The 24,010-nt window shown below is 46.2% G+C and overlaps 1 protein-coding gene across 2 annotated transcripts in view; it reads right to left on the bottom strand.

Moving 5' to 3' along the window:
• Positions 1 to 11,837, bottom strand: part of NDUFS4 (NADH:ubiquinone oxidoreductase subunit S4) — a 54,169-nt gene extending 42,332 nt beyond the window's left edge. The window contains exon 1 of one of the 2 annotated variants that reach the window (XM_081213267.1): positions 11,677 to 11,837. In XM_081213267.1, the coding sequence (XP_081069393.1) occupies positions 11,677 to 11,798 (122 nt within the window). In that variant the 5' untranslated portion in view covers positions 11,799 to 11,837. Of the gene's footprint in view, positions 1 to 8,330; positions 8,401 to 11,676 lie in introns of those variants that run through there. The other variant, XM_081213268.1, reaches the window with a different exon arrangement.
• Between the last annotated feature and the right edge of the window lie 12,173 nt (positions 11,838 to 24,010).

Genomic DNA, 24,010 nt, shown 5'->3' on the forward strand with positions numbered 1-24,010 from the left:
TCCTCTTCCCTGCTTCCTGGCGGTGACGCTGGTCCCGATTTCCAGCTGCTCCCCCCTGAGTCTCCTCTGGCTCTATCTTCCTGGGGTGCCTCTCTAGATTCCCCCCTTGCCCTGGCCACTGGTGCTCCTTTCTGTGAATCCTCTGATTCACTGGAAAGACTGGGAGATCTCGGGTCGTCGTCATCACTCATCCTTTCCTCTGTCTCCTCCCCTTCGCTCTCTGTTTCCTCCCTTGCCCGTGCCTCTGCACCTAAACCCCTGACATCCATCCCCCCCTCGAAGCCCCCCAGTCCCCCCTCCCCTCCTTCCGGTGCTGGAGCTGGGGGCTGCTGTTGCAAAGGGACGAACGTCGGATATCGGTCGCTTCCCGTGGCAGGCCTCCATCGGAACTCTTCCGGGTCTTCCTCCCTGCTCTCGTTGACGACAGTCACCTCCTCTTCCATCTCTGTGCCGCCGTGCTCGAAACCAGGGTCGTCCCCGAAAATGTCCATGTCCGTCTCTCCCGCACTTCCTCCAGGCGGCGTTGCTCGGCCGGAACAGTCCAGCCACTTCCTGCGGAACTGCTCCTCCGGCCTATCGTCCCACCAATACGAGGGTTCTGAGACAGATCCCGAGGGTGACCCCTCCGGGGAACGGACGTCTCGTGTCGGTTCCTCGTCCGAGTCGAACCCCCTGAACGTGCTGTCCGAAAGCGTGGGCGTGAAAAGCCAGTCGTCGAAAAAGTCCGCTGGCATAGGTCTATGTGGGAAGAGGGCATGAAACTCGTCTTTGAGCAGAGGTTCGTCTAAAGCGTAGCCCGGCACCCAGCTGTTCGCACTGGCCGGGGTGCCCTCCCTGGCGAGAAAGTATTCTACTCCCTCTTCCCCCCATCTGGAGTCCAAAATCTCCGTGACTTCGTTGATGCGCTCCTCCTGTGCCACTCCCGCGTGCCCCGTTCCTTCTCTGAGCGGACTCGGCGCCGTTCCGGGTTCCTGGAACCTGTGCGGTGCCTTGTAGGGAGTGAGCACCGATCTGTGGAACACCGGATGCATTCTGGAACCCTCCGGAAGCGCCAGCCTGAAAGCCACCGGGTTGACCTGCTCTTCGACTTGGTAGGGCCCCAGTTGTTTATGCCCTAGTTTCTTCTTGGCCAACGACCTGGCCGGCACTGCGTGGGCTGCTAACCAGACCCAGTCTCCCACGTGGAGCTCTTCGCCAACCCTTCTGTGTTTGTCCGCTTGTACCTTGTATGCGTGTTTAGCCAGCTCCAGGTGGCGCCGCAGCTGATCGTGGACTTCCTGCAGCTCCGACGCGAACGCATCTGCTGACTGCGGCTCCCCTTCTCCCCTGCATTCCAGTCCCGGGAAGGTTCTAGGGTGCCGCCCGTTGTTGGCGAAGAACGGCGTGACGCCCGTGGATACGTGCTTCGTGTTGTTGTAGGCAAACTCTGCAAGCGGCAGGTAATCCACCCACGTCGCAGGCTGTTGGTTCGCATAACATCTCAGGTACTGCTGCATGATGGCATTGGCTCGCTCCGCTTGCCCGTTGGTCTGCGGGTGTCTCGCCGACGCCAGATTGATCTTGACGTTTAGGAAGCCCATCAGCTTCTGCCAGAAGTTCGAGATGAACTGCCGCCCGCGGTCGGACAGAATAGACCGTGGCAGACCGTGAACCTTGAACACGTGGTCTATGAACAGTTTGGCGGTTTGCTCTGCCGTGGCCACCTTAGCACACGGAATGAAATGCGCCATCTTGGAGAACAGGTCCACCACCACCAACACTGCCGTCTTGCCCCTTGAGCTGGGCAGATCCGTGACAAAGTCTAGAGCCACCCTTTCCCAAGGTTCGACCGGAGTTTGCAGCGGCTCCAACAGTCCAGCCGGCGGTTTGTGCACCGTCTTTGCCCTCTGGCAAGTGTCACACCTCGCCACGTAGTCTGCGACCTCCCCTCTCATTCCAGGCCACCAGAAATCCCTGGCTACTAATTCCACCGTCTTCTCCTTGCCAAAGTGCCCGGCCGTGGGTGCGTCGTGCAGCTGCTGAAGCACCTTGGCTCGAAGTTCGTCACCCGGCACGTAGATGGCCCCTTTACGGATGAGCAATCCATCTCGTAGCTGGAAACCGTCGGCCGCTGCCTTGCCCCCTCGCACCTCTGCCATCTTCGTTTGTGCGAAGGAGTCCCCCTGCAACGCTCGCCGCACCGCCTCTAGGTCCACGGTCGCCGCGGCGCACGCCCACACTGTCGGTGCAAAGATGTGCATGGCGGCCGCTGGTGTTGCGTCCTCCAGATACTGTGGCTTGCGGGAGAGAGCGTCTGCCATGATGTTGGTGTCCCCCGGGACATACTCTATTCGGAAGTCGAAGTCCGCAAAGAACTCAGCCCAACGTATCTGCCTCTGGTTCAGGAACTGTGCCGTGCGCCAGTGTTCCAGATTCTTGTGGTCCGTGCAAACCTGCACCGTGTGCTTGGCGCCGATCAGAAAGTGCCTCCACGCCTTGAACGCTGCATGAATGGCCAGCAACTCCCTGTCCCATATGGTGTAGTTCTGCTCGGACTTGCTGAGCTTCCTGGAGTAAAACGCTCCCGGCCGCCACACGCCCTGCTGGTCCTTCTGCAGCAGGACCGCCCCCACTGCTCTGTCCGAAGCGTCTGTCTCCACCCTCATCGGCATGCTGGGGTTGACATGAAGCAGCTGCTCTTCCGACGCGAAGAGACGCTTGAGGGCCTGAAAGGACTGCTCCGCCTGCTCTGTCCAGATGAACTTCTTCTTCTTGGAGCTAAGGGTGTCAGTGATGGCCGCCGTCTGCATCGCGAAGCCCTTGATAAACTTGCGATAGAAGTTCGCAAAGCCGACAAACCGTTGGACCTCCTTCCGGTTGCGTGGGCTCTTCCAATCCAACACTGCTCGAACCTTGGCGCTGTCCATGGCGAGCCCCTTGTCAGACAGCTTGTAGCCCAGAAAATCCACCTCCGGCACGTCAAATTGGCACTTCTCCAGCTTGGCGTAGAGCCTGTGTTGCTTTAGCCTGCCCAGCACTTCCTTGACGTGCTTGTCATGTTCTTGCTGCGACTCCGAAAAGATCAGGATGTCATCCAAGAAACAGACGCACGTCTTGTAGAGAAGTCCCGCCAACACGTGATGCATAAATGCTTGAAAAACGTGAGCGCCATTTTGCAGTCCAAAAGGCATAACTCTGTATTCGTAGGTACCCAGTGGCGTGAACATGGCTGTCTTCCACTCATCACCCTCCCGCATGCGAATGAGGTTGTACGCCCCCCGCAGGTCCAACTTGGTGAACACCTTTCCCTTCCGTACCTTCGCCAGGAGGTCGTCGATGCGGGGCATGGGGAAGTCCGACGGCTTGGTCACACTGTTCAAAATCCTGTAATCCACTACGAGTCTTTTTTGGGGTGTGTCTCGCTTCTTAACAAAGAATACAGGACTGCCCCCCGCTGCCTTAGACTCTCGGATGAAACCGCGCTCCAAATTATGATCGATGAAGTCTTTGAGTTCCTGCAGTTCGTCCTCAGACATGGAATACAGCTTCCCTTTAGGCAGCGCCGCCCCCGGCAGCAGGTCAATTTTGCAGTCATATGGTCTGTGAGGGGGTAGCCTGTCCGCCTCCTTCTCGCAGAAAACTTCCAGAAATTCTGCGTACTTGTGGGGAATCGCTTGCAGCGTGCCTAGCAGCAGCTGTGACTCCTCTTCCTCTCCTTCCTGCCTGGGTACGATGCAGTGTTCAGCACAAAAGGAAGAGCCGAAAACCAGCTGCCTCTGGAACCAAGCCATCGTTGGGCTGTGCTTGTCCAGCCAACTCATGCCCAATACAATGGGCGTGTCAGACAGTTGAGTGACGTTGAAGCTGATGACTTCCCTGTGATTTCCAAGTCGCATCACCATTGGTGGCGTCTGCTTCACCACTTGCCCCCCTAGCAGCTCCCTGCCATCCACAGTGACAACCTGCAGGGGCAGTGTGGCCGGCAGCAACTGCACAGCGTGCCTGTCGACAAATTCCTGCCCTATAAAGTCCGCGTTGCTGCCGGAGTCGATGGTGATTGGCACGTCCATGGTGATTCCATTGGGCAGCTGGAGAGATGCTGTGAGCTTCACTACTGGTTTGGGCGGGAGGGGGTTCACTGGCTGTAAAATCTCTGGGGACTGCGTCACTAACACGTCTGGCTGGGCCCCAGTGCCTCTTCCTCCAGCCAGACATCGTCGTTTCCCTGCTGTGGTCCTCCCTGCTGCGTTGCTGCAGTCACCATTGCTGAGGCTGCAGTAAGCTTGTGGGGCCTCTGGGGACACTCTTTCGCCATATGCCCTGGCTGCTCACAGACGTAACACTTCCTGGTCCCTCTAGGAGGCTTCGCCTTCACTGCTGCCGGTGCTAGGGCTCTGGTTGCTGACTGAGCCCTTGCACCTCCAACCTCCATAGGTTCGGCTCCTCCTCCTGGCGGAGGCGTGGATTGCGCCCGTGCTGCTTCTCTGGGAAAGAAGGAGGGGCCCCCGGCTGGTTCGCGCCCTCCACGTCCTTCGTCCTTGCTCCACGGACGTCCTTCCAGCCTCACCCCCACAGCCAGTGCCCTCTGAACGACCTCCTGGGTGGTTCGGGGTCTCTCCCCCCTCGCTATCTCATCTTTAATCGAGTTGTGCAGTCCCTCCCAAAAGAGGTCTCTTACAGGAGCCGAATCTCTGTCCCATTCCAGGGCGCTGACCAAGGCGAAAAAGCGGGCATGATACTGTCTGACGCTGGCCCTCCCTTGTCTCAGCCCATGCACCTCCTTCCGTGCAAGATCAATGTCAATACTTGATAAGAAACACCCATCCATCGCTTTAATAAAGGCATCCGCATTCTGGAGCGCCGGATCGTTATCTCTCCATAAATTGCGCAACCATGCTTTCGCCTCCCCATGCAGATGGGACATGATGAACCCCACTCTCTCCTGTTCATCTCTAAAGTCTTTATGCAACAGTTGCAGTGCGCACAGTACGTCGGCTCTAAAGTTGGGATACTGTTGCAGGTTCCCATCGAAGTGAGAGAGCAGTCCGCCTGTCCGTCTCGCCAACCCAATTCCCTCCTGCCGGGGTGTTTGCTTTGCCAGTACGTCTAACCTGACCTGGAGATCCCTGCAGGCGGCAGCTGCCTCGTCCTCTCTCTTCCTGGATGCGAGAACCTCGGCGTTCAGTTGTGCCACTGCTTTTCTGAGGTCCTCTATCTGCTGCTCAGCCGTCATGTCTCCTGCCGTTCGTGAGCTCGCTAGTGGGCGCCTGTTTCTCTCCCCTCCTCGAGGCTGCAGATGCCCACAATGTGGAGACGGAGCCTACTGTCAGAGCTGCTTCAAGATCCTAGCTCACAGAGGATCACGCTAGCCAGCGGTCATTAAGTAAAAGTCTTTATTGAATTACAGTTTCCATTCTCACGCTGCTGTCTGCAACTCTACGTCTACTAGCTAGATCGGCGAGGCTCCGTCTGAGTCTCCGCCCCGTGCGCACCAACTTAATATCCTAGCCTTGCTCCACCTTTTCCTCCTGACTGTCCTCCTCTGGGTCCCTCTACCCCCCGGGGCTTCTTCCTTCCGGGATTCTTCTGACGCTGACCCGGACCCTTCTGCCTCCTTGCGCCGGGCTTTAGGACCTGGTTCCCTTTCGGGGCTGCTCACTGCGCCGCCTTCCTCTGCATTTGAACTTGGCGCGCGCGCCCAACCTTCCACTTTCCTCTTAACCGTTTCTTCGCTCCCCGATGGAGGTGTGGCCACTCCTGACTCCTGCCCTCCCTCCTGTGGTGAGCTGCCAGCGCTTCCCCCCTGGCTCCTTTCCTCTTCCCTGCTTCCTGGCGGTGACGCTGGTCCCGATTTCCAGCTGCTCCCCCCTGAGTCTCCTCTGGCTCTATCTTCCTGGGGTGCCTCTCTAGATTCCCCCCTTGCCCTGGCCACTGGTGCTCCTTTCTGTGAATCCTCTGATTCACTGGAAAGACTGGGAGATCTCGGGTCGTCGTCATCACTCATCCTTTCCTCTGTCTCCTCCCCTTCGCTCTCTGTTTCCTCCCTTGCCCGTGCCTCTGCACCTAAACCCCTGACAGACAGCATTCATGTACTACTGAAAAACCTGTAACACTGGCACCAGGCATGTTTCTTTGGGAAGGGCATTCCAAAGACATGGTGCCACTGTGAAAAAGGCCCTCTCCTTTGTTAGAAATGTAACAGATTTCTACTAATGCATGGAGTAAGCCTGTTACAAAAGACACCCCAAGAGTCATTTTTGTGCTGCCAGTTGTCCCCCAAAGTCAAAGGAACAGTTTCAAATAGCTAGTACAAGGGCTGCTGTTTATATGTGCAACTAGTTATCTCCCCCTAGTAATTAATAAAAGTCATATTGTGAAAAACGATCAACACTGACCTCGTTCACTTATTAACTGTTAACGAGTTTGCTCACTTCTGATCAAAGGAGTTTGTGCCTTTAGTAAGAAAACTTACAATAACGTAGGGCACAGTACAACTATAAGGGCAAAATATAACATCACATTTGTGTATGCAATAGGTCTTCTCTTTCCATGCCCCCTGCCACCACCTTCTACCCCCCAGGGTGTCTCCCCATTCTCAGGAGCAGATCTGGGGGGCATGCAATGGGAGGAGAAAAAAGAAAATTCCTGTTTTCATGAGTGGAACAAGCAAAAAGCCACAACTGGATATCACCCATATGGGATTTTATCACTTTCATCTTTCCATGGTCACTAGCTTGGTGGCCCCAACTGTCTTAGCAATAGTTCTCAAAAAGTATATATTAACTAATCATTTACTTAACAATTTAGACTAAAGCCATTAACACTATTATCTTACGAACTTATTATTCAAATATTTTTAACAAACCAATTATGTATATCTGTGTGAAGTATAACAGCATAACAAATAGGAAGAAGCAAGTGTGAGCAGATGCAAAAGAGGCACCTTTAATAGTTGTGCATAATTTCACAACAACTTCATAAAGGGAGCTTTAGAGGGAATTTTAGCAAGTAAGGCAGGTCCGCCATCCATTTTCCTTCTGGTCACTTCAGAAGAAGTGGGTATAAATGTCAAGAAGAATTAACACATTCAATGGCAACTCTTCACACAAATCATTCACACACAGGCTAGTCCATGTTTGTCACAATAGAAAACAAACCAGACACACTTGCCCCATTATATATCTCCTCAACATACTTCTATTTTTTACAGTGCAATTCTTTCCCAATCACTTCAACTGAAATACTCCCAAAAAGGATCCACAGGACTGCATCCGTAACTACCCTACGTAAAACCATCTCACATCTTATTCCGCTTTGCCATGTGCAGATGTGAATTTGCTCCCTGCTCTTAAATTTGCATTTTAAAGCACTGCACTTCGAACATGCTACACCCTTAAACATCCATTTAAAATATATACACACACTAATTACAAATCTACAAACAGTAGATTATGAATTATGAATATCACTGCATTTCTAGCTGAAACCAATAATCAGTCAGTTGACAAGTGTACACACAACCGGAGGCTGCATTTGGTCATGATGTTTTGAGTCTGAATAAATGGTTCTCTACAGAAAACAAGTTCTCTATATTTATTTGAGGTTTTGCAGTATCAGCTGTGCAAAGGGCTGTTGCAACTCATCTGCTCTCTGGACAGGACTGTTCTGTTGAAGGATATATATTGACTCAAAGTATTGTGTAATATACGTACACAAAATAATCTTATTTTCAGAATGGAGAATTATTCTTTCAGAAGCATGGACTTCAAAGAGTTTATCCTGTTATGCCATACAAAAAATGCAATTGACATCCAGCATTATTAGTAGGAGTACTAAAAGACAAAATAAATCTTTTTAAACAGAGAAATAAGAGGTAAACAACACCTGTAAGGTTTTTGCAGAGATTCAATGGAATCTGCACTCTGTGGTGGCTTTTAAATGAAATTTTTAAAACCTTGCAGACATCTAATCAAGACTTTTACATACTGTTTAGTTTCATCTTGCTACAACTATTTCAAAAGATGCCTGCAAGTGGGTTGGTGAAAGTTCAATCTCTGTCAATCATGGAACTGAAACATACACAAACAAATAAGAGGCAACTTCTTCATTCAGAAATTAACTAAGGGCTTGTAAATTATTTATTTTTAAAGTACAATAATAAGCAATGTTATGAATCATGTAAAAAACACTGAACTTATTTTTCTGCTTTATCTAAAACTAAATGAATTTTATTTAGTCTAGAAAAAAATGTGATGTTAATCTGTATTGCCACCAATCATATTGATTGAAGAACAAAGTTCAAATACTGCTTGAAATTGCCAGCTCTCTTTGGATATAGGGAATGACCTTACCAATAGAATGGAAGTTTCTCACACTGACAATCAAATATGTGCTTTGTAATGAATAACATTCTTGAGATTCCTGAAAAACACAATGGCTGGTTAAGTAATAGATCTTTCAAAGAAGACTGTTTATCTGCCAGAAAAAATATAGGTGTCAAAAGCGAGACAAACAATTGGAAGTCATGCCTCTCTAAAATGCAAGATGAATATTCAACATATAGTGATACCGATTATTTGAACACAACAAAAATCATATTTACATTTCAATTTGTTGTATACCATGCAGTAATTAGAACTATGATATAATCTGAATTTTAAAAACCAGCATTGCTTTTGATTTATTCTCCTACAAAATTTGGTAGTAGGCTCTAATTAAGGGTGGCTTAAGACATCGTTAGTGTCTGATTTTTCCACTATTCAAAGAAATGTGAAAGTGGGTTCATTCTTTCAGCGAGTTAAAATCCTAGACTGCATAAGCAACCCAAGCAATTGCTTGAGGCAGTATTTTTAGGGGCACAGTGAAGCATCATGAAATCAGAGATGGACATCTTAGGAAACTTTACAATATAACTCATTGTGCAGGCACACGCAATCAAGTGCCTTTTATAACATTGCAAGGAATACTGGGACACACTTTCCAGATGATGCTGTGTACCACTTGGGGCGATCTACTGCCTTGAGGTAGCACTAATTGGATATTTGGGTCCAAGGAGATCGCTTAAATACATCAATGTTTGTCTCAATGGGTTGAAAAGAAGAAGAATGCAATGTAAAGAAGCTGTTACTAGAAGTCCCCATTTTAGGATAACTTAAGACCAGTGTTTTTTTCCTTTAAAAATGTTTAGTGGTACTTTCATTTGGACTAAAGAAAAGCACCATTTTATAGTTCAAATCGGGAAAAATAAATACAGTAAAAGGGCCAAAGTACAAAGATTCACAGAATGTTTAGGGGTATGCATACCCCTGCATCACCCCCCCCGAAAAAAGCACTGCTTAAGACCACCCAAGAACTGAAGCTCCAATATTCAATATAGAATTCTTTTTTAAAATGCATTACCAATGAGATCTAGGATACAGAAGACAACCCATAAAGCATTTGTCCAGAAGTGTAGCCATTTTAAACTATGCTAACATCAGGCTATAAAAATGTTGTAACTGCTCAGATCCTGATTCCCAATGACACAAACATTTGCATACAACTGCGAAGTTCATTAGAAAAGGACAGAGGTAGGCCAAGAGACAAGTAGGCCTTTATTTAAGAAGACCCTTGTAAACTACTTGTATTCCAACATTATACACATTTATTGGGAAACTTATTTTGCAGTAGGTCTCATTGAATCCATGTATAGGGGTTTGGGTTTTTTTTCCCAAAAGGAAATTTCTTTCATATTTTGCTCCAGTGCAGATCCATTTCTTCTTTCTGGTTTAAGAAACAACAGCATATGAATCTAAATCTTCTATTTATTCAGAAGTGTTCCTGTGCAAATTTTTCCAACCAACACTGGTATATGTACTAACTGATAATAAAGCTATGATGGATGAGACAGGTTAGGGATGATTAGAAAAATCTTTATAGCCCAATCCTACAGTAAGGTAAGACATGCCTTAAAATCAGTGCACTAGAGTGTGCTTGATTCTGCAAAAGATCAGGACAATTTTCCCATATAGGACATTAGGAGTACAGTATTTTATACCTCCCACAGGTAAAAGTATATACTTTTCAAAAAACCACAATAACCAATCAGATGGGTCAAATTTAGCCCAGAGAAGAGAGGGAGAAAAATACACAGAGAAAGACTACTCAAAAGGTAAGACTTTTCTTCCATAGAAGCTCCAAGAAAACCTCTGTAGCTCCTCCCTTCCGCTTCCCCTCAAACTGGTTGTTGATAGTACAGTTCACTTTGTCTGAACTAAGTGAACTTTCTTTAGCTCTAATCAGCTACAAATGTAGTAAGTTCTAATCATAGGCAACTATCAAACCTAAACAGTATGAAATGAATATACTCTTCCTCTTATTTTCTCCACTAAATCAGCAATGAATTTGTTAGGGAGACTTTGGTTATGATGCAAAGGAAAGGTCAAAATATGCTGTACATATACACATATTCACACACTATAATAATATTCAGGGCTTCCCAGTCCCCGAAGAGTTTGTCGACAGTTGAAATTTGTCATTCAGAAGCAGCTATAGTACAGGACATTGTCCATGCTGTAAATAATATGTGTGCGTGAAAAGAGATCAGGGGCCTTACAAAGATAGCTTTGAGTATATTTATTCCAACATTTTTTAATGTCTTCATGTTCATGTTCTCTCAAGCCATACAGATAGAAGAGTTTTTACTTACAACAGAAGTTACTACAGTGGGCTTCCTATTCACCCACAAGCAAAACAAGAATATCTCCATATGTATATTGTACAGTTTACACTATTTTTTAAAGGACGAGGGAAACATGATTTGCAACTGTGGAAAGTTCTGAGAAAAGCACATCTTAAGTAAGCTTCAGTCAGAAGATCAACATTAATAAAGAAATCATCAGCATCACAAGAATGGAAAAACCAGGCTTCTGAAACGATGGGCTTCTTTCCCATACAGGAGTCAAATCAACATTAACACAAACCGGAAGGACTATCATCACAGTGACCCCTGTTGCAAAGGGCACGTTCTTATCTTGTACTGTATTGTATATACTGCCTTTCCGCACGGAAAAAGGCACAGGCCTACCTACTACTTCCTTTTACATTTCATGGCCTTCAACCATGCCCGGCTGCTTGCAATTATCACCTTGCGCCAAGCGACTGAACCTGACAACCAAACACTACGCTTCACGCAGCTGAGGTCTCCAAGCGAAAACAGACAATAAACCTGTTTGTTTAGGTGCCTCTTGGACAATCTTTGTTGTTGTTTTCTATCTGAAAGGAGAGCTAATTCTCTTCCCCGTTTACAGCTGGACGCACAATGAACTGCGCAAAGTGGAGGCCAGATAAAAGAATCAAAACCCTTAAGAGTTGGGGGTACGCTAAGAGCTGCTTCCCCCTCACGAGTAGACTCCCAGGGGCATCCACAGGGGGGAAAGGCAAAGCTGGGTGAGGGGCGTCCCAGTTAAGTATGTCGCATATAAACACGTGTATATGTGTACACACACCCCCTGGCTCGTGGCCTCAACCCACGCCCTTTCTCTACGACGACACCTGGACAACGAGACACATACACACACCCATATCTCGTCCGACCCCCAATCCCATTCTTGGTCTGGTGGGCAGTGGAGGATGAGGGGCCACGGCCCTCCCGCTTCCCCTATCTACCCGCCGACGCGCCCGCTTCCCATATATATAGAGAGATAGATAGATATATACCTGGGCCCGAGGCCGCCGGTGGAGGCAACGGCTGCCGCTTCTCTCCCTGCCCCGCGCGCCAAGTGCCTCGCCGCCGCAGCCGCTGACATTGAGAGCTCCTGCAGAAGCAGCACCGCCGCCATGTTGGTGCGAACAGCTGCTGCGGAGACGGGGCGCCGCTAGGGACAAACCGCCTCCGTCCCGGCTGAAACGCGAAGCGGGGGAGGGGAGGGGGAGGGGGAGAAGGAGATGAATGGCTGCTGCTGCCGCCGCTGCCGTAATAACTTTCCACGAGAGGCGAGAGCAAAGAGAGGCGGCGGGGGAGGAGGGAGGGGCCAATTTTAAGCAGGAGGACAAAGTGAAAGGAGTGGGTGGGGTGAGGTGAGGGAGGTTAGGTATGGTGCAAATCATACCTGCGCCATCCCGCACGTGTCTATTTGGGAACCATTCCCGTTGACTTCAGTGGGACTTGCTCCCATGTCAATCTCTCGTGGCTGCCGTAATAGCCACCGGCAGCTCCTGGAATGGCTTGGCAATATGTCTTGTGATTTGAAGATTGTCGTTGGGCTAGGAAGGTTGCGCGGGGGGGGGGGGACTCGGGTTCAGTTCCCTCCCCAGCCAAGGAAGTTTGCTGCGTGACACTGAGCCACCCTCTCTCAGGGTTCTTGTGAGGACAAAGTGGCTGGAGGAAAGACCCCCCTTTATGCTGCCTTGAGCAATTCTGAGGAAAGTTGGGATGTAACCAATAGAAGCAGGGGGCCTCCTTCCCCTCCCCACCCCAAGCCCCTTCGTTGGCCCGATCTTCCTCACCACCAGAAATGGCAGATAGGCAGGTATGGTCTGGAAAACTTGGGTTGCTGACTGTCTGTCTGTCTGCTCATCCACCTCTGTTTCTGGGCACAATCCAGAGGTCAAGGTCAAGGAGGCAGCTGTGGCGGCAGCTGCAGACACCTCTTCCTAGGTGCACAGCAACCCCTAGTCAGTCTCACAGTGGTCAGGGATGGTGGGAGTTGTGGTCCCGCAACAAATGGGGAACAGAGGTTGAAGAACTCGCCTAGACAGTCCTGCTGGGCCCAGTCCTCCATGCTGCATCGCCCCGAGAGCAAGGATGGGTCAGTAAGTATAGATCCTTCGGAACAGAGAGGGCCTTTGAGAGATGATGGACATATAAGTGTTCCTGGGCAGGTTTGTGCAACCATCAGTTACTGAACCCTCCGTGTCACCCACTCCCCACCGGAGAGGAAGTGAAGGTGAACCAGAACAGCCTCCACACAATTGCTCACCTTTCTTTCTTTCCTTCTCTCTCTTTCTTGGCAGTCTTGGTCCCGTCTCCCCGTCCCCCCATTCTCTGCATGGTGCAATTGGGTGGACTGGATTTGCTGGTCGTCTCCAGTTCTTTTTGCAAAAAAAAAGGGGGAGGAAGAGAGAAAAGAAAATGGCAGCTCCTGTGAGGAGCAGCTGCTGCCTTCTCTTTCTCTAATGGTTTCTCTAAGCAGAACAGCTGGGTCCAGTTCTCCCTCCTGGGTCGCTCAGAGAATTAAAAGAGGGTGAGGGGACAGAGGCAGGAACAGCCATCTGATGGCTTAACCACTCGCACTCTCCCTTTAAGTGGCATTTCAGGTTGATTTCTACAGGAGTCGCCAATCTTTTTAGGTCCTTGGGCGCAATTAGATTTTTGAGCGCGTGCTGTGGGCACCACCCGTCCTCTGGAGAGACAGAAAGTGCATACATATGCACAATAGATTTTAAGCTCACTGTTTCCCCCAAAGAATCCTGAGAACTGTAGTTTATCACTCACAGAGGTTTGATTCCCAGTACCCTTAACAAACTAGAGTTCCCAGGATTCTTTGGGGGAAGTAATGTGCTTTAAAGCTATGGTGTGCCTGCAGTCTTCAGTTCAAGTAGAATTAATCATCTTAACCTTGAAAAGCCCATAGAGCTGAACAATGAAGTGTGAAAGAGTGTCATTTGTTCAACTTCCTCCTTCAGCTCTATTAACTTTTCAAGGGACAGAAAGGCACTTCCCCCTCACCAGGTCATAGCAGTGGGTTGTCACTATTCCTAATTTTTTTTGAGGAAGTTGGTCACTATCCTTCCCAGAGCCCTTACTAGATAATAATTATTACCAATGGAATACATTCTATTCACCAGATATTTGCAGTCACCTGCAGTTTTTATACCTACTGCACTTTGTAAACCTTTTAACGACATTTGCTCTTATTCAGTTCTCTGCATGTTCATTCAAAAACAAGACTCCCTGTGAGTTCTGTATGTACGGTATCTGTCAGATGGCAACCACACAGCACAATCCTAAATACCTATGTGTGATCAATGGAATTTAATCCCTAGTGAGTGAATCTAGTATTGCAGCCTTAGTTCTCATTGAATAAGAACATAAATATGACTAATTGCTTGTATGCTAACTCCTGTGCACATTGGGTTAGTGGTGACTTTAAGAATAAAACTATATTGGTGATAGTCAAAATAAAAAAATTCCTTCCTGTAGCACCTTAAAGACCAACTAAGTTAGTTCTTGGTATAAGCTTTCGTGTGCATGCACACTTCTTCAGATATATATTGGTGATAGAATGACTCCCTTCTTCCTGCCTGGGGTATGTTTCTCTTCCTGGGCTGTACTTTCTTCCTGGGCTGTTACTTTCCATATGCAAAATGATCTCTCCTGCTGGTACTATGTCAGCTCCCCCCCTTTCTCTTTTTGTGATGTCCGAATTAGGATTTGAAAAAAGGAATAATGGCAGCTTTCCATCTACTGCATCTTTTAAATCTTGCTAAATTCACTATGCAATACTATTACATAATGAAAGATTTATTTTTTTATTTCGACACCATTTTCTGTCTTTTAAAATCAGTGAGGATACTCACATGGCACATGTTATTTGTGATTTTATGCAATCTCCAAGCTATAGCCAAAGAGCTGATGAGGCGGGAGGGGGGAGGGGTGGACGCTATTTGTTACGGCCTGCTGGGCTGCATATGAAATTTACAATGAAGTCAGAGCTGTCTGGTTTTAATTCCCCCCCCCCTTCCTTTTGTATGAGTCTTCAATAAAACATCACAGCCCATGGAGAAAAAGAAAAATTAAAAACAGGCAACTTCTGCTACATTGTCCGTTTCACATGCAACTAAACAGACGGCACAGACCTACAGGGAAACTCCACCTTTCCCCCATAAGTCTGCAGAAAATCATTTTTAACGGGCACTGCTTTCGTGCTGGCTATTGATAATGTGGTTTGAAATCTACTGTTTAAATGTTACTCTAGGCTGGAGGCAAGTAAGAATTCCAGTCAAACCCCTTGTTATCAGAATGAGTCAGGGTAGATTGTTTGTGTTGCAACTTGTTTCCTGTGGCTTCTATCAAGCCCACCCTTTGGGCTATAATCAAGAGAGGGCTCATAATTCTTTTCAATGTAGCTTGAGATTGTTGATACTCCTGCAAGTAACAACACTACAGATATAGCATAGAGTCCATCACTGATAGGCCAGAAATACCATGAATGCCTTCCTTGTATCACTGTGGCTGTTATGATTGCTCACAATAGAATCATAGAATAGAATCATAGAATCATAGAGTTGGAAGAGACCACAAGGGCCATCGAGTCCAACCCCCTGCCAAGCAGGAAACACCATCAGAGCACTCCTGACATATGATTGTCAAGCCTCTGCTTAAAGACCTCCAAAGTAGGAGACTCCACCACACTCCTTGGCAGCAAATTCCACTGTCGAACAGCTCTTACTGTCAGGAAGTTCTTCCTAATGTTTAGGTGGAATCTTCTTTCTTGTAGTTTGGATCCATTGCTCCGTGTCCGCTTCTCTGGAGCAGCAGAAAACAACCTTTCTCCCTCCTCTATGTGACATCCTTTTATATATTTGAACATGGCTATCATATCACCCCTTAACCTCCTCTTCTCCAGGCTAAACATGCCCAGCTCCCTTAGCCCGTGATATTTGGTCATAGCAAATATTGGTATGATATTCGATACAAGGAAAGGTCCTAGAACAGATAATTAAACGGTCGGTCTGTGAGCACGTAGAAAAGGATGCTTTGCTTACTAAGACCCAGCATGGTTTTCTAAAAAACAAGTCATGCCAGATGACCCTCATTTCCCTTTTCCATAATGACAAGCTTGGTAGGTCAGGGGAATCCTGTAGACATAGTGCATCTTGATTTCAGGAAGGCTTTTGACAAAGACCCCCATGATATTCTTACAAGGAAGCTGGGCTGGACAAGGTAACTGTTAGGTGGATTTATAGCTGGTTGACTGACTGAACCCAAAGAATACTCAAGTACAGTTCCTCTTCACCCTAGAAAAAAGTGGTAAGTCGGGGTCCTGCAGGGTTCTGTCCTGGACCTGATGTTCAACATTTTTATAAATGACTTGGTTGAAGGTATTGAGAGGATGCTGATCAAATTTGCAGATGACACCAAACTAGGAGGGCAAGTCAATGCCGCTGAAGACAGAATTGGGATTCAAGATGACCTTAACAGATTGGAGAATTGGGCCCAAACTAACAAAATGAATTTCAATAGGGACAAATAAAAGGTTCTACACTTAGGTAGAAATAATCAGTACATGTGAAAAGGATCTAGGGGTCTTAGTAAACCACAAGCTTAGCATAAGTCAGCAATGTGATGTAGCAGCAAAAAATGCTAATGCTATTCTAGACTGCATCAACAGAAGTTTGGTGTCCTGATGAAGGGAAGTCATAGTCCTGGCTCTATTCTGCCTTGCTCAGACCACACCTGGAGGACTGTGTTTAGTTCTGGGAACCACAATTTAAGAAGCATATTGACAAGCTGGGACGTGTGCAGAGGAGGGAGACCAAGATCATCAAGGGTCTGGAAACCAAGCCTTATGAGAAACAGTTGAGGGAACTGGGTATGTATAGCCTAGTAAAGAGGAGACTGAGAGGAGATAAGATGGAGGAAGGAACAAGCTTGTTTTCTCCTGCTCTGGAACTTAGAACCCAAACCAAACCAATGGACCTAAACCAAGAAAGGAGATCACAACTCCATCGTGTTTTTATTCTTATTCTTATTCATTTAGTAAATTTATATCATGCCCTTCCTCCCAAAGGATCTCAGAGTAGCAAACACATCAAATGCATGGTTGTTAGGAAACCCCTCATGGAGCTAAACCTACCGAACACCTGTAACAAACTACAGTTCCCAGGCTCCTTTGGGAGAAGCCATAACATTGAAAATGGCATCATAGTGCTTTAAATGTAAGGTGTGGACTTCTATATGTCTCCCAGGGGTTAGTAAAAGGCTTTGTTTGTTTGTTTTCAGAGGCATTTTAGAATTGAATTTCTTTTGCTTCCTGACACAAATTAATTAGAATCATAGAATCATAGAATCATAGAGTTGGAAGAGACCACAAGGGCCATCGAGTCCAACCCCCTGCCAAGCAGGAAACACCATCAGAGCACTCCTGACATATGGTTGTCAAGCCTCTGCTTAAAGACCTCCAAAGTAGGAGACTCCACCACACTCCTTGGCAGCAAATTCCACTGTCGAACAGCTCTTACTGTCAGGAAGTTCTCCCTAATGTTTAGGTGGAATCTTCTTTCTTGTAGTTTGGATCCATTGCTCCGTGTCCGCTTCTCTGGAGCAGCAGAAAACAACCTTTTTCCCTCCTCTATGTGACATCCTTTTATATATTTGAACATGGCTATCATATCACCCCTTAACCTCCTCTTCTCCAGGCTAAACATGCCCAGCTCCCTTCGCCGTTCCTCATAAGGCATCGTTTCCAGGCCTTTGACCATTTTGGTTGCCCTCCTCTGGACACGTTCCAGTTTGTCAGTGTCCTTCTTGAATTGTGGTGCCCAGAACTGGACACAGTACTCCAGGTGAGGTCTGACCAGAGCAGAATACAGTGGCACTATTACTTCCCTTGATCTAGATGCTATACTCCTATTGATGCAGCCCAGAATTGCATTGGCTTTTTTAGCTGCCGCTTCACACTGTTGGCTCATGTCAAGTTTGTGGTCAACCAAGACTCCTAGATCCTTTTCACATGTACTGCTCTCAAGCCAGGTGTCCCCCATCTTGTATTTGTGCCTCTCATTTTTTTTGCCCAAGTGCAATACTTTACATTTCTCCCTGTTAAAATTCATCTTGTTTGTTTTTGCCCAGTTCTCTAATCTGTCAAGGTCGTTTTGAAGTGTGATCCTGTCCTCTGGGGTGTTAGCCACCCCTCCCAGTTTCGTGTCATCTGCAAATTTGATCAGGATGCCCTTGAGTCCATCATCCAAGTCGTTGATAAAGATGTTGAATAAGACCGGGCCCAAGACAGAACCCTGTGGCACCCCACTAGTCACTCTTCTCCAGGATGAAGAGGAACCATTGATGAGCACCCTTTGGGTTCGGTCAGTCAGCCAGTTACAAATCCACTGAGTGGTAGCATAGTCAAGACCGCATTTTACCAGCTTCTTTACAAGAATATCATGGGGCACCTTGTCAAATGCCTTGCTGAAATCAAGGTAGGCTACATCCACTGCGTTCCCTTCATCTACCAGGCTTGTAATTCTGTCAAAAAACGAGATCAGGTTAGTCTGACATGACTTATTTTTCAGAAATCCATGCTGACTATTGGTGATCACAGCATTCCTTTCTAGGTGCTCACAGATTTAATTATGCCACACATTTTTATTGTTCTTTGAAGTAAGATTATTGATTATTTTACCCAGGTTTTCTTTGTGTGCTTATGCACATTGGAAAAATGATTAAAATATTCTTTCACAATTGCTTACCTAGCAGACAGGGAACTGTGATTCTTTTATCCCCCACCCCACCCCCACTTTAGAAGCCTGCAAGATGAGTGGAAGGCAGGGCTGTGAAGCCTTTTTTTTATAAAAAAAAACCTCATTTCAGGGCCGATGCTGTTAAGAAACTGTTCATACTGTTTGACGTAAGCAGGGATTTTCTTTTCTTGTATTGTCTATGCAAAAGCCCCCTTCTTTTCTCCAACCCCCCCTCCCACTTTATAGTGTCTTCTGTGGGTGTAAAATTGGTTAAGTTTTCCATGAGAAGAAAGAGGTAAAACAGATTTTTGTCTTTGAATTTTTATAGCCATATGCTCCTATGTTCTTTTTTTCAGGTTTTTTTCCCCCCTTTAAAAAACTTTTTAAAAAATATTGGGTGTGCCTGACTGATGCTTGAGCCTTGTGAAAATAAAAAAGGGTGCTGTTCATAATGGCTTGAGTGCCTCGAGCAGGATAAATCAGACACATCTTGGTAGATAATAATGTTAAATGCTAATCATCCTTTGCTGGGAAGAAAATGTCTCTTTGTTCTTTTTGAAGTCTGGTGGTGAAGAGAAGCAGAGACTTTTGAGGCTGGTTTAGCAAAGACCCCGCATATTGTAAATTTGATGGGTGCCTTGTCTATAGATCTCACTGCTCAAAGTTAAATAGACCCTCTTTACTTGTTCCATCGTTAGAGTGTGTCTAATATTCTCAACAGACTGTTGCACAGACATACACTCAAGTGCTATCTACAAGTCTTGAAGACAGGAGTGTTAACTATGAATCCTGAAATCTGGTATCCCCCTAAAAACCCATGCCAATGGCTTGTGCTAGTTTTCTGAAGTCATATACCACCACCACCAAGTGGAGGCCAATATAACCAGTCAGAGTTCCTGGTTAACACCCCCCTCACCCCACAAAACAACCCAGTCATATCAGTTCTAAAACTACACCAAAGATTCTTGCTATTATTTGTGACTTTTGAATTATTTGAGGAAACAGCGTGAAGACACTTTATAAGAGAGAAAAAACTGTTTCCCTCTTTTATCACTGGGGGGAAAGAAGACTAATTAATAAACAGGCAGATGCTTGTGAAACTTAGTCTCCCCAAAGCTGGCATGTTTAGTTTGAAGATTGTATTTTAACTAGGATAACCAGTGCAAAATGTGATCATCTCAGTAGACTGAGTATTTCAAAGAATCAGCTTCATACTGTTGGTTTCTATTTCCCTCACTGAGCAGCAACTGCAGTCACAAGACATTGTTTTGCATTCCACAGTCCGAGTTACTGTTGGATTCCCACGGGAATGGGAGACTGGATGTGACGTTCACTGGTTTCCTGTTTTTCAGTGTTCTCTCGGTGTTCTTTGTTTCCGAGAGGAGTTGCTTCTCTGCTCTCACAGAGGCAAGATGCATGTTTGTATTCTCTCAGCATAGAGTGGAAATAAAGTTAAGAATGTGGCACATACTGCTTATCCTTCTGCTGTGTGGACTACTCTGCTTGGGCTCAAGATAAGACGAGCCTGTATCAGCTTCAGATGGGCCGAAGCTGGTCAAAATCTCACATTTTTGGTTCTGGGCCCATAACCAAAAATGTGAGATTTTGACCAGCTTCGGCCCATCTGAAGCTGATACAGGCTCGTCTTATCTTGACATACTGCTACAGGTATCTTAAGCTCCAGCTTGGATATTTTCTATGTGCTGTAAATGAGTCGGTGGGGAATTATTTCTCTTTATTAGGTACCAGTTTCTTGTTGCTCAGACAATTGTACTCCTTCCACATCATTTTTCTGGTGATAGTTCATATAATGCTCTGTGGCACTCCCTCCCCCCAAAACCCCACCCCAACAGTACCTTTGAGAATATACCGTAAGTCATCCTACTAAGATTGACCTAGATTGATATCTTCCCAAGCTGCACAATGCACTGGCCATCACTGGTCACCAACTTTTATGAGAGCTGCCATTTACTTAAAATGGCTTTGAAATGGTACTATGTCTTCATGAGGTGTCACCACAAGCAGTGGCAGACTCAATTTGTTACAGAAAGAAAGCCCATGGAAGTTGAGCTGCCACTTGTAAAGCTGTCTACCTCCAGTGGTGGCCATTTTGGGCACCATGATACAATCTGATCTGGAGTCAAGATCTTGCCTCGAAAAAGCTACACATCTAGCCTGGTTTGGGAGTGTTGAAGGGGCAAGTAAAGGTAACCTGAGAAACCTCCATTACATCTTTAATCCGTGTCCCCCCCCCATAAAAATATTTCTATACTATTGTACCATAAATATATATATCACAGCTACTTAGAACAATATAAAAATATACAACCAAACAATGAATTAATAATAAGTTAAAAACACATTAAAAGGAAATAGAAATTAAAAACGAACATCAATAGCCCATTGTAGAGGATGTAGAATCATGGAATTGTAGAATTGGAAGGGATCTTGCAGGTCATTTAGTTGAACCCCCTGCAATGCAGGAATCTGCCCTCAGCTGTCCCTGGGTGGGCTCCAACCACCAACCACAGGAGGTATAGGATACCCTCAATTGCCTGCATTGGCCCGGCTGAAAGGTTTTCTGCAGGTGTTTGAAAGTTGGCACAGAAAGCACCCACTAAATGTCTAATGGCAGGGTGTTATACAGGTCTGGACTGATGACACTGGAGGCTCATTTTCTTCTTGTTGTCAAACAAGCCTCACCAACTCAAGGGTTGACCCAAGATGATCCTGCAGATGATCTCAGTGATCGTAGCCAACTCCTAGGGGCCAATGTCCCTTCAATCCCCCCATAAAATATTCAAGCCCCCCCCCAAGTTAATGAGCATTGCCATTCAAAGGGTGTCCATTTACCACGCCAAGTGACCAGGGTGGGCCTTACTTGGCCCCCCCAATATTTTATTCAAGTTGGCACCCCTGTCAGTAATCAAGCTGGAATATAAGGGTTCAGGCAATCCCTGAGGTATCCTGGACCCAATTTGTTCAGAGTAATGTACATCAGCCCTGAACCAGGCTCAGTAGCAGACTGTAAGATAAGTCAACCAACACGATTATCTGCTAATGTGACCTGTTTTCAAAGGCAAAGAAGCAGCAACAGCCCGTTAAACGGGTGTGGGGAACCCCCAGCCCTCCAGATGCTGCTGAATCACAACTCCCACCAACCCTGGCCATTGAGCATTCAGGGTGGGGCTGATGGGAGCTGTACCCCACACCTGCCCCTGAACTTTGATTGAAACATGGGAAGTCAGCAAGGCTTGGCTACCAAGTGGTTGCTGATTTTGTTCCTTCTACCATGAAAAAAAGAGAGAGTTCCACACTGATTTATTTAAATGCAGAAATACTTATAAACAGCAACAATTGTATGTACACGATTGTTATGATGATGATGAAGAAGAAGAGTTTGGATTTGATATCCCACTTTATCATTACCCGAAGGAGTCTCAAAGCTGCTAACATTCTCCTTTCCCTTCCTCCCTCACAACAAACACTCTGTGAGGTGAGTGGGGCTGAGATACTTCAAAGAAGTGCGTTTAGCCCAAGGTCACCCAGCAGCTGCATGTGGACGAGCAGAGATGCGAACCTGGTTCACCAGATTACGAGTCTACCGCTCTTAACCACTATACCACACTGGCTCTCAAGAAAGCCCAGCTGAAGATGTCAAATGGTTTTCAGGAAACCCCAGAAGGCTGCCAAGTGCAGACAAGTGGAGAGGGGATTTGAAGAATAAGGGGCAAAATGGGAATGTGCTGCCCCCCCTGCTGTCACCCTGCCTCCTTGCTGTCACCCCCAACGCTGGCGTCGCACCTCTTTTACCTGCAGCACCAGTGGTATCCCATCTGTGAAGTGCCAGCAGAAGCTTCTGGCAAGATATCGCCAAAGTCTCGTGAGATCTCATGCATTCTGTGGGATTTTATGAGATTTCAGCACGTCAGAAACCGCTACCACTGGTGGTAGAGACAATAGGGCAGGTGATGGAGGCAAGGTGAGGTGAGGCAGGCTCCTCACCCTGCCCCGTCAGTGGGCCGGGCCTATGTAGATTTCTTTGTAAATGAAAGGACATGTATAGGATTGCACTGTTGGTCTGCAATCCTATATGGACTTGCTCAGGATTAAGCCCCCTTGACCTCTGTGGAGGCTTACGTCTGAGCAGCCTTGGACTGTGCTGTATTAGAGCTTATTTGCCGGCAACTAGAACCACATTGTGCCCTTTGTCAGTGGGGTTTTCACCTGTCCAAACACTTGAATATCCATCAAACCATTCAGATAAATGAGGTGTACTCCAACATCATGAATTTCTGACTGAATTTTTATAACGCGTAATAGACACATCACTAAAGCTTGAAAATAAAAAGCACCTCTCTATATTAGCTTATTGTGGTGGAAATCTAAAGTCTCAAAAGTAATTGCTGATGATGTGAATTTCTTGTTTTGGTAGCTGCGTTGGGATTTCCACCTTATTGTTTAAAAATAATATTATCTGGCAAACCTGATAAAACATTTTTTTCCAAACAACAACGGTTCTGATATTTGAATAATAAACATTAAAGTCATTATGCAGCAGAACTCAGGCCTTTAAAATAAATTATAATTTATCTTAAATTCTACCTAGTTGGAAATGTTCAGATTCTTCAAGCAAAATTATAAATGACGAAGGACTGTTGCAAAACTGGGGAGAACAGGATGGAGGTATCCCATGCCATTAAAAGGCTTAGCATATTAATAGCCCTTTGACATTATCAACCATTCAGCTGCAGGATTCTGTCATAGGAAAGAAAAGGCTTCTTACCCTAACAGGAAGCACTGGCAAAGCAAAAGTGACATTAATTCCCTGTCAAATGAAACCTAACTCTTGTTTCTGAGATGCACAATGCATGAAAATGCTTGCTTGTTTGTGCACAAATTATTTTTTTTTTATGTAAACTTCTTCATATATTAAGAAGCTCGTCCTTTAATTTTGAAACACTTTTTTATGAATTGTGTTTTCATCCTATTAAGTTTTGCAACAAAGACATTCCCATTACCCATTACAGTTCAGATCACAAAATGTCACCTCCAGCAGAAATCCAAATGTGCTGTGTGTGTGTGTGTGTGTGTGTGTATGTGTGTGTGTGTAACACATCTATTGAGGCTTTCTCTGCCCAAAGTCAATACTTCCACTTATATGTCATGAGAAAAATTAAAAGCCAAAATTAAATTACTCATCAGGATCCATGGATTGCTTGTGTTGCTGTTGTTTTATAAGAGTTTAAATTTTGTGTTCCAAAGAGGCTCTGTGTGCTTGGTTTTTTTGTTTTTTGTTTGTTCCAGAGCTGTCACTCTAAATTTGGTGGTAGTGGCGTGTCTTTGCGCAGTGAAAACTTGATCCTTTGCTAATTTTGTTTACGCGTGTATTATTTTTACACACCCGCTCCTACGCTGTCCTATACACTTTATATTGTCAATTATTTTTTCTTTCAGTTAACATTTCAAAAGAAGGGAAATAATCATTTAAGGGAGATAATCTCTTCTGTAACAAAGAGAGAGAATCAGATTTAAATGAGGCAGAGTTCATCAAAGAGACTTGTAATCCTTATTGTGTCTGTGTATTCCT

This window comes from Podarcis bocagei (genome assembly GCF_964188305.1).
Source record: "Podarcis bocagei genome assembly, chromosome: 11".
NCBI lineage: Eukaryota > Metazoa > Chordata > Lepidosauria > Squamata > Lacertidae > Podarcis > Podarcis bocagei.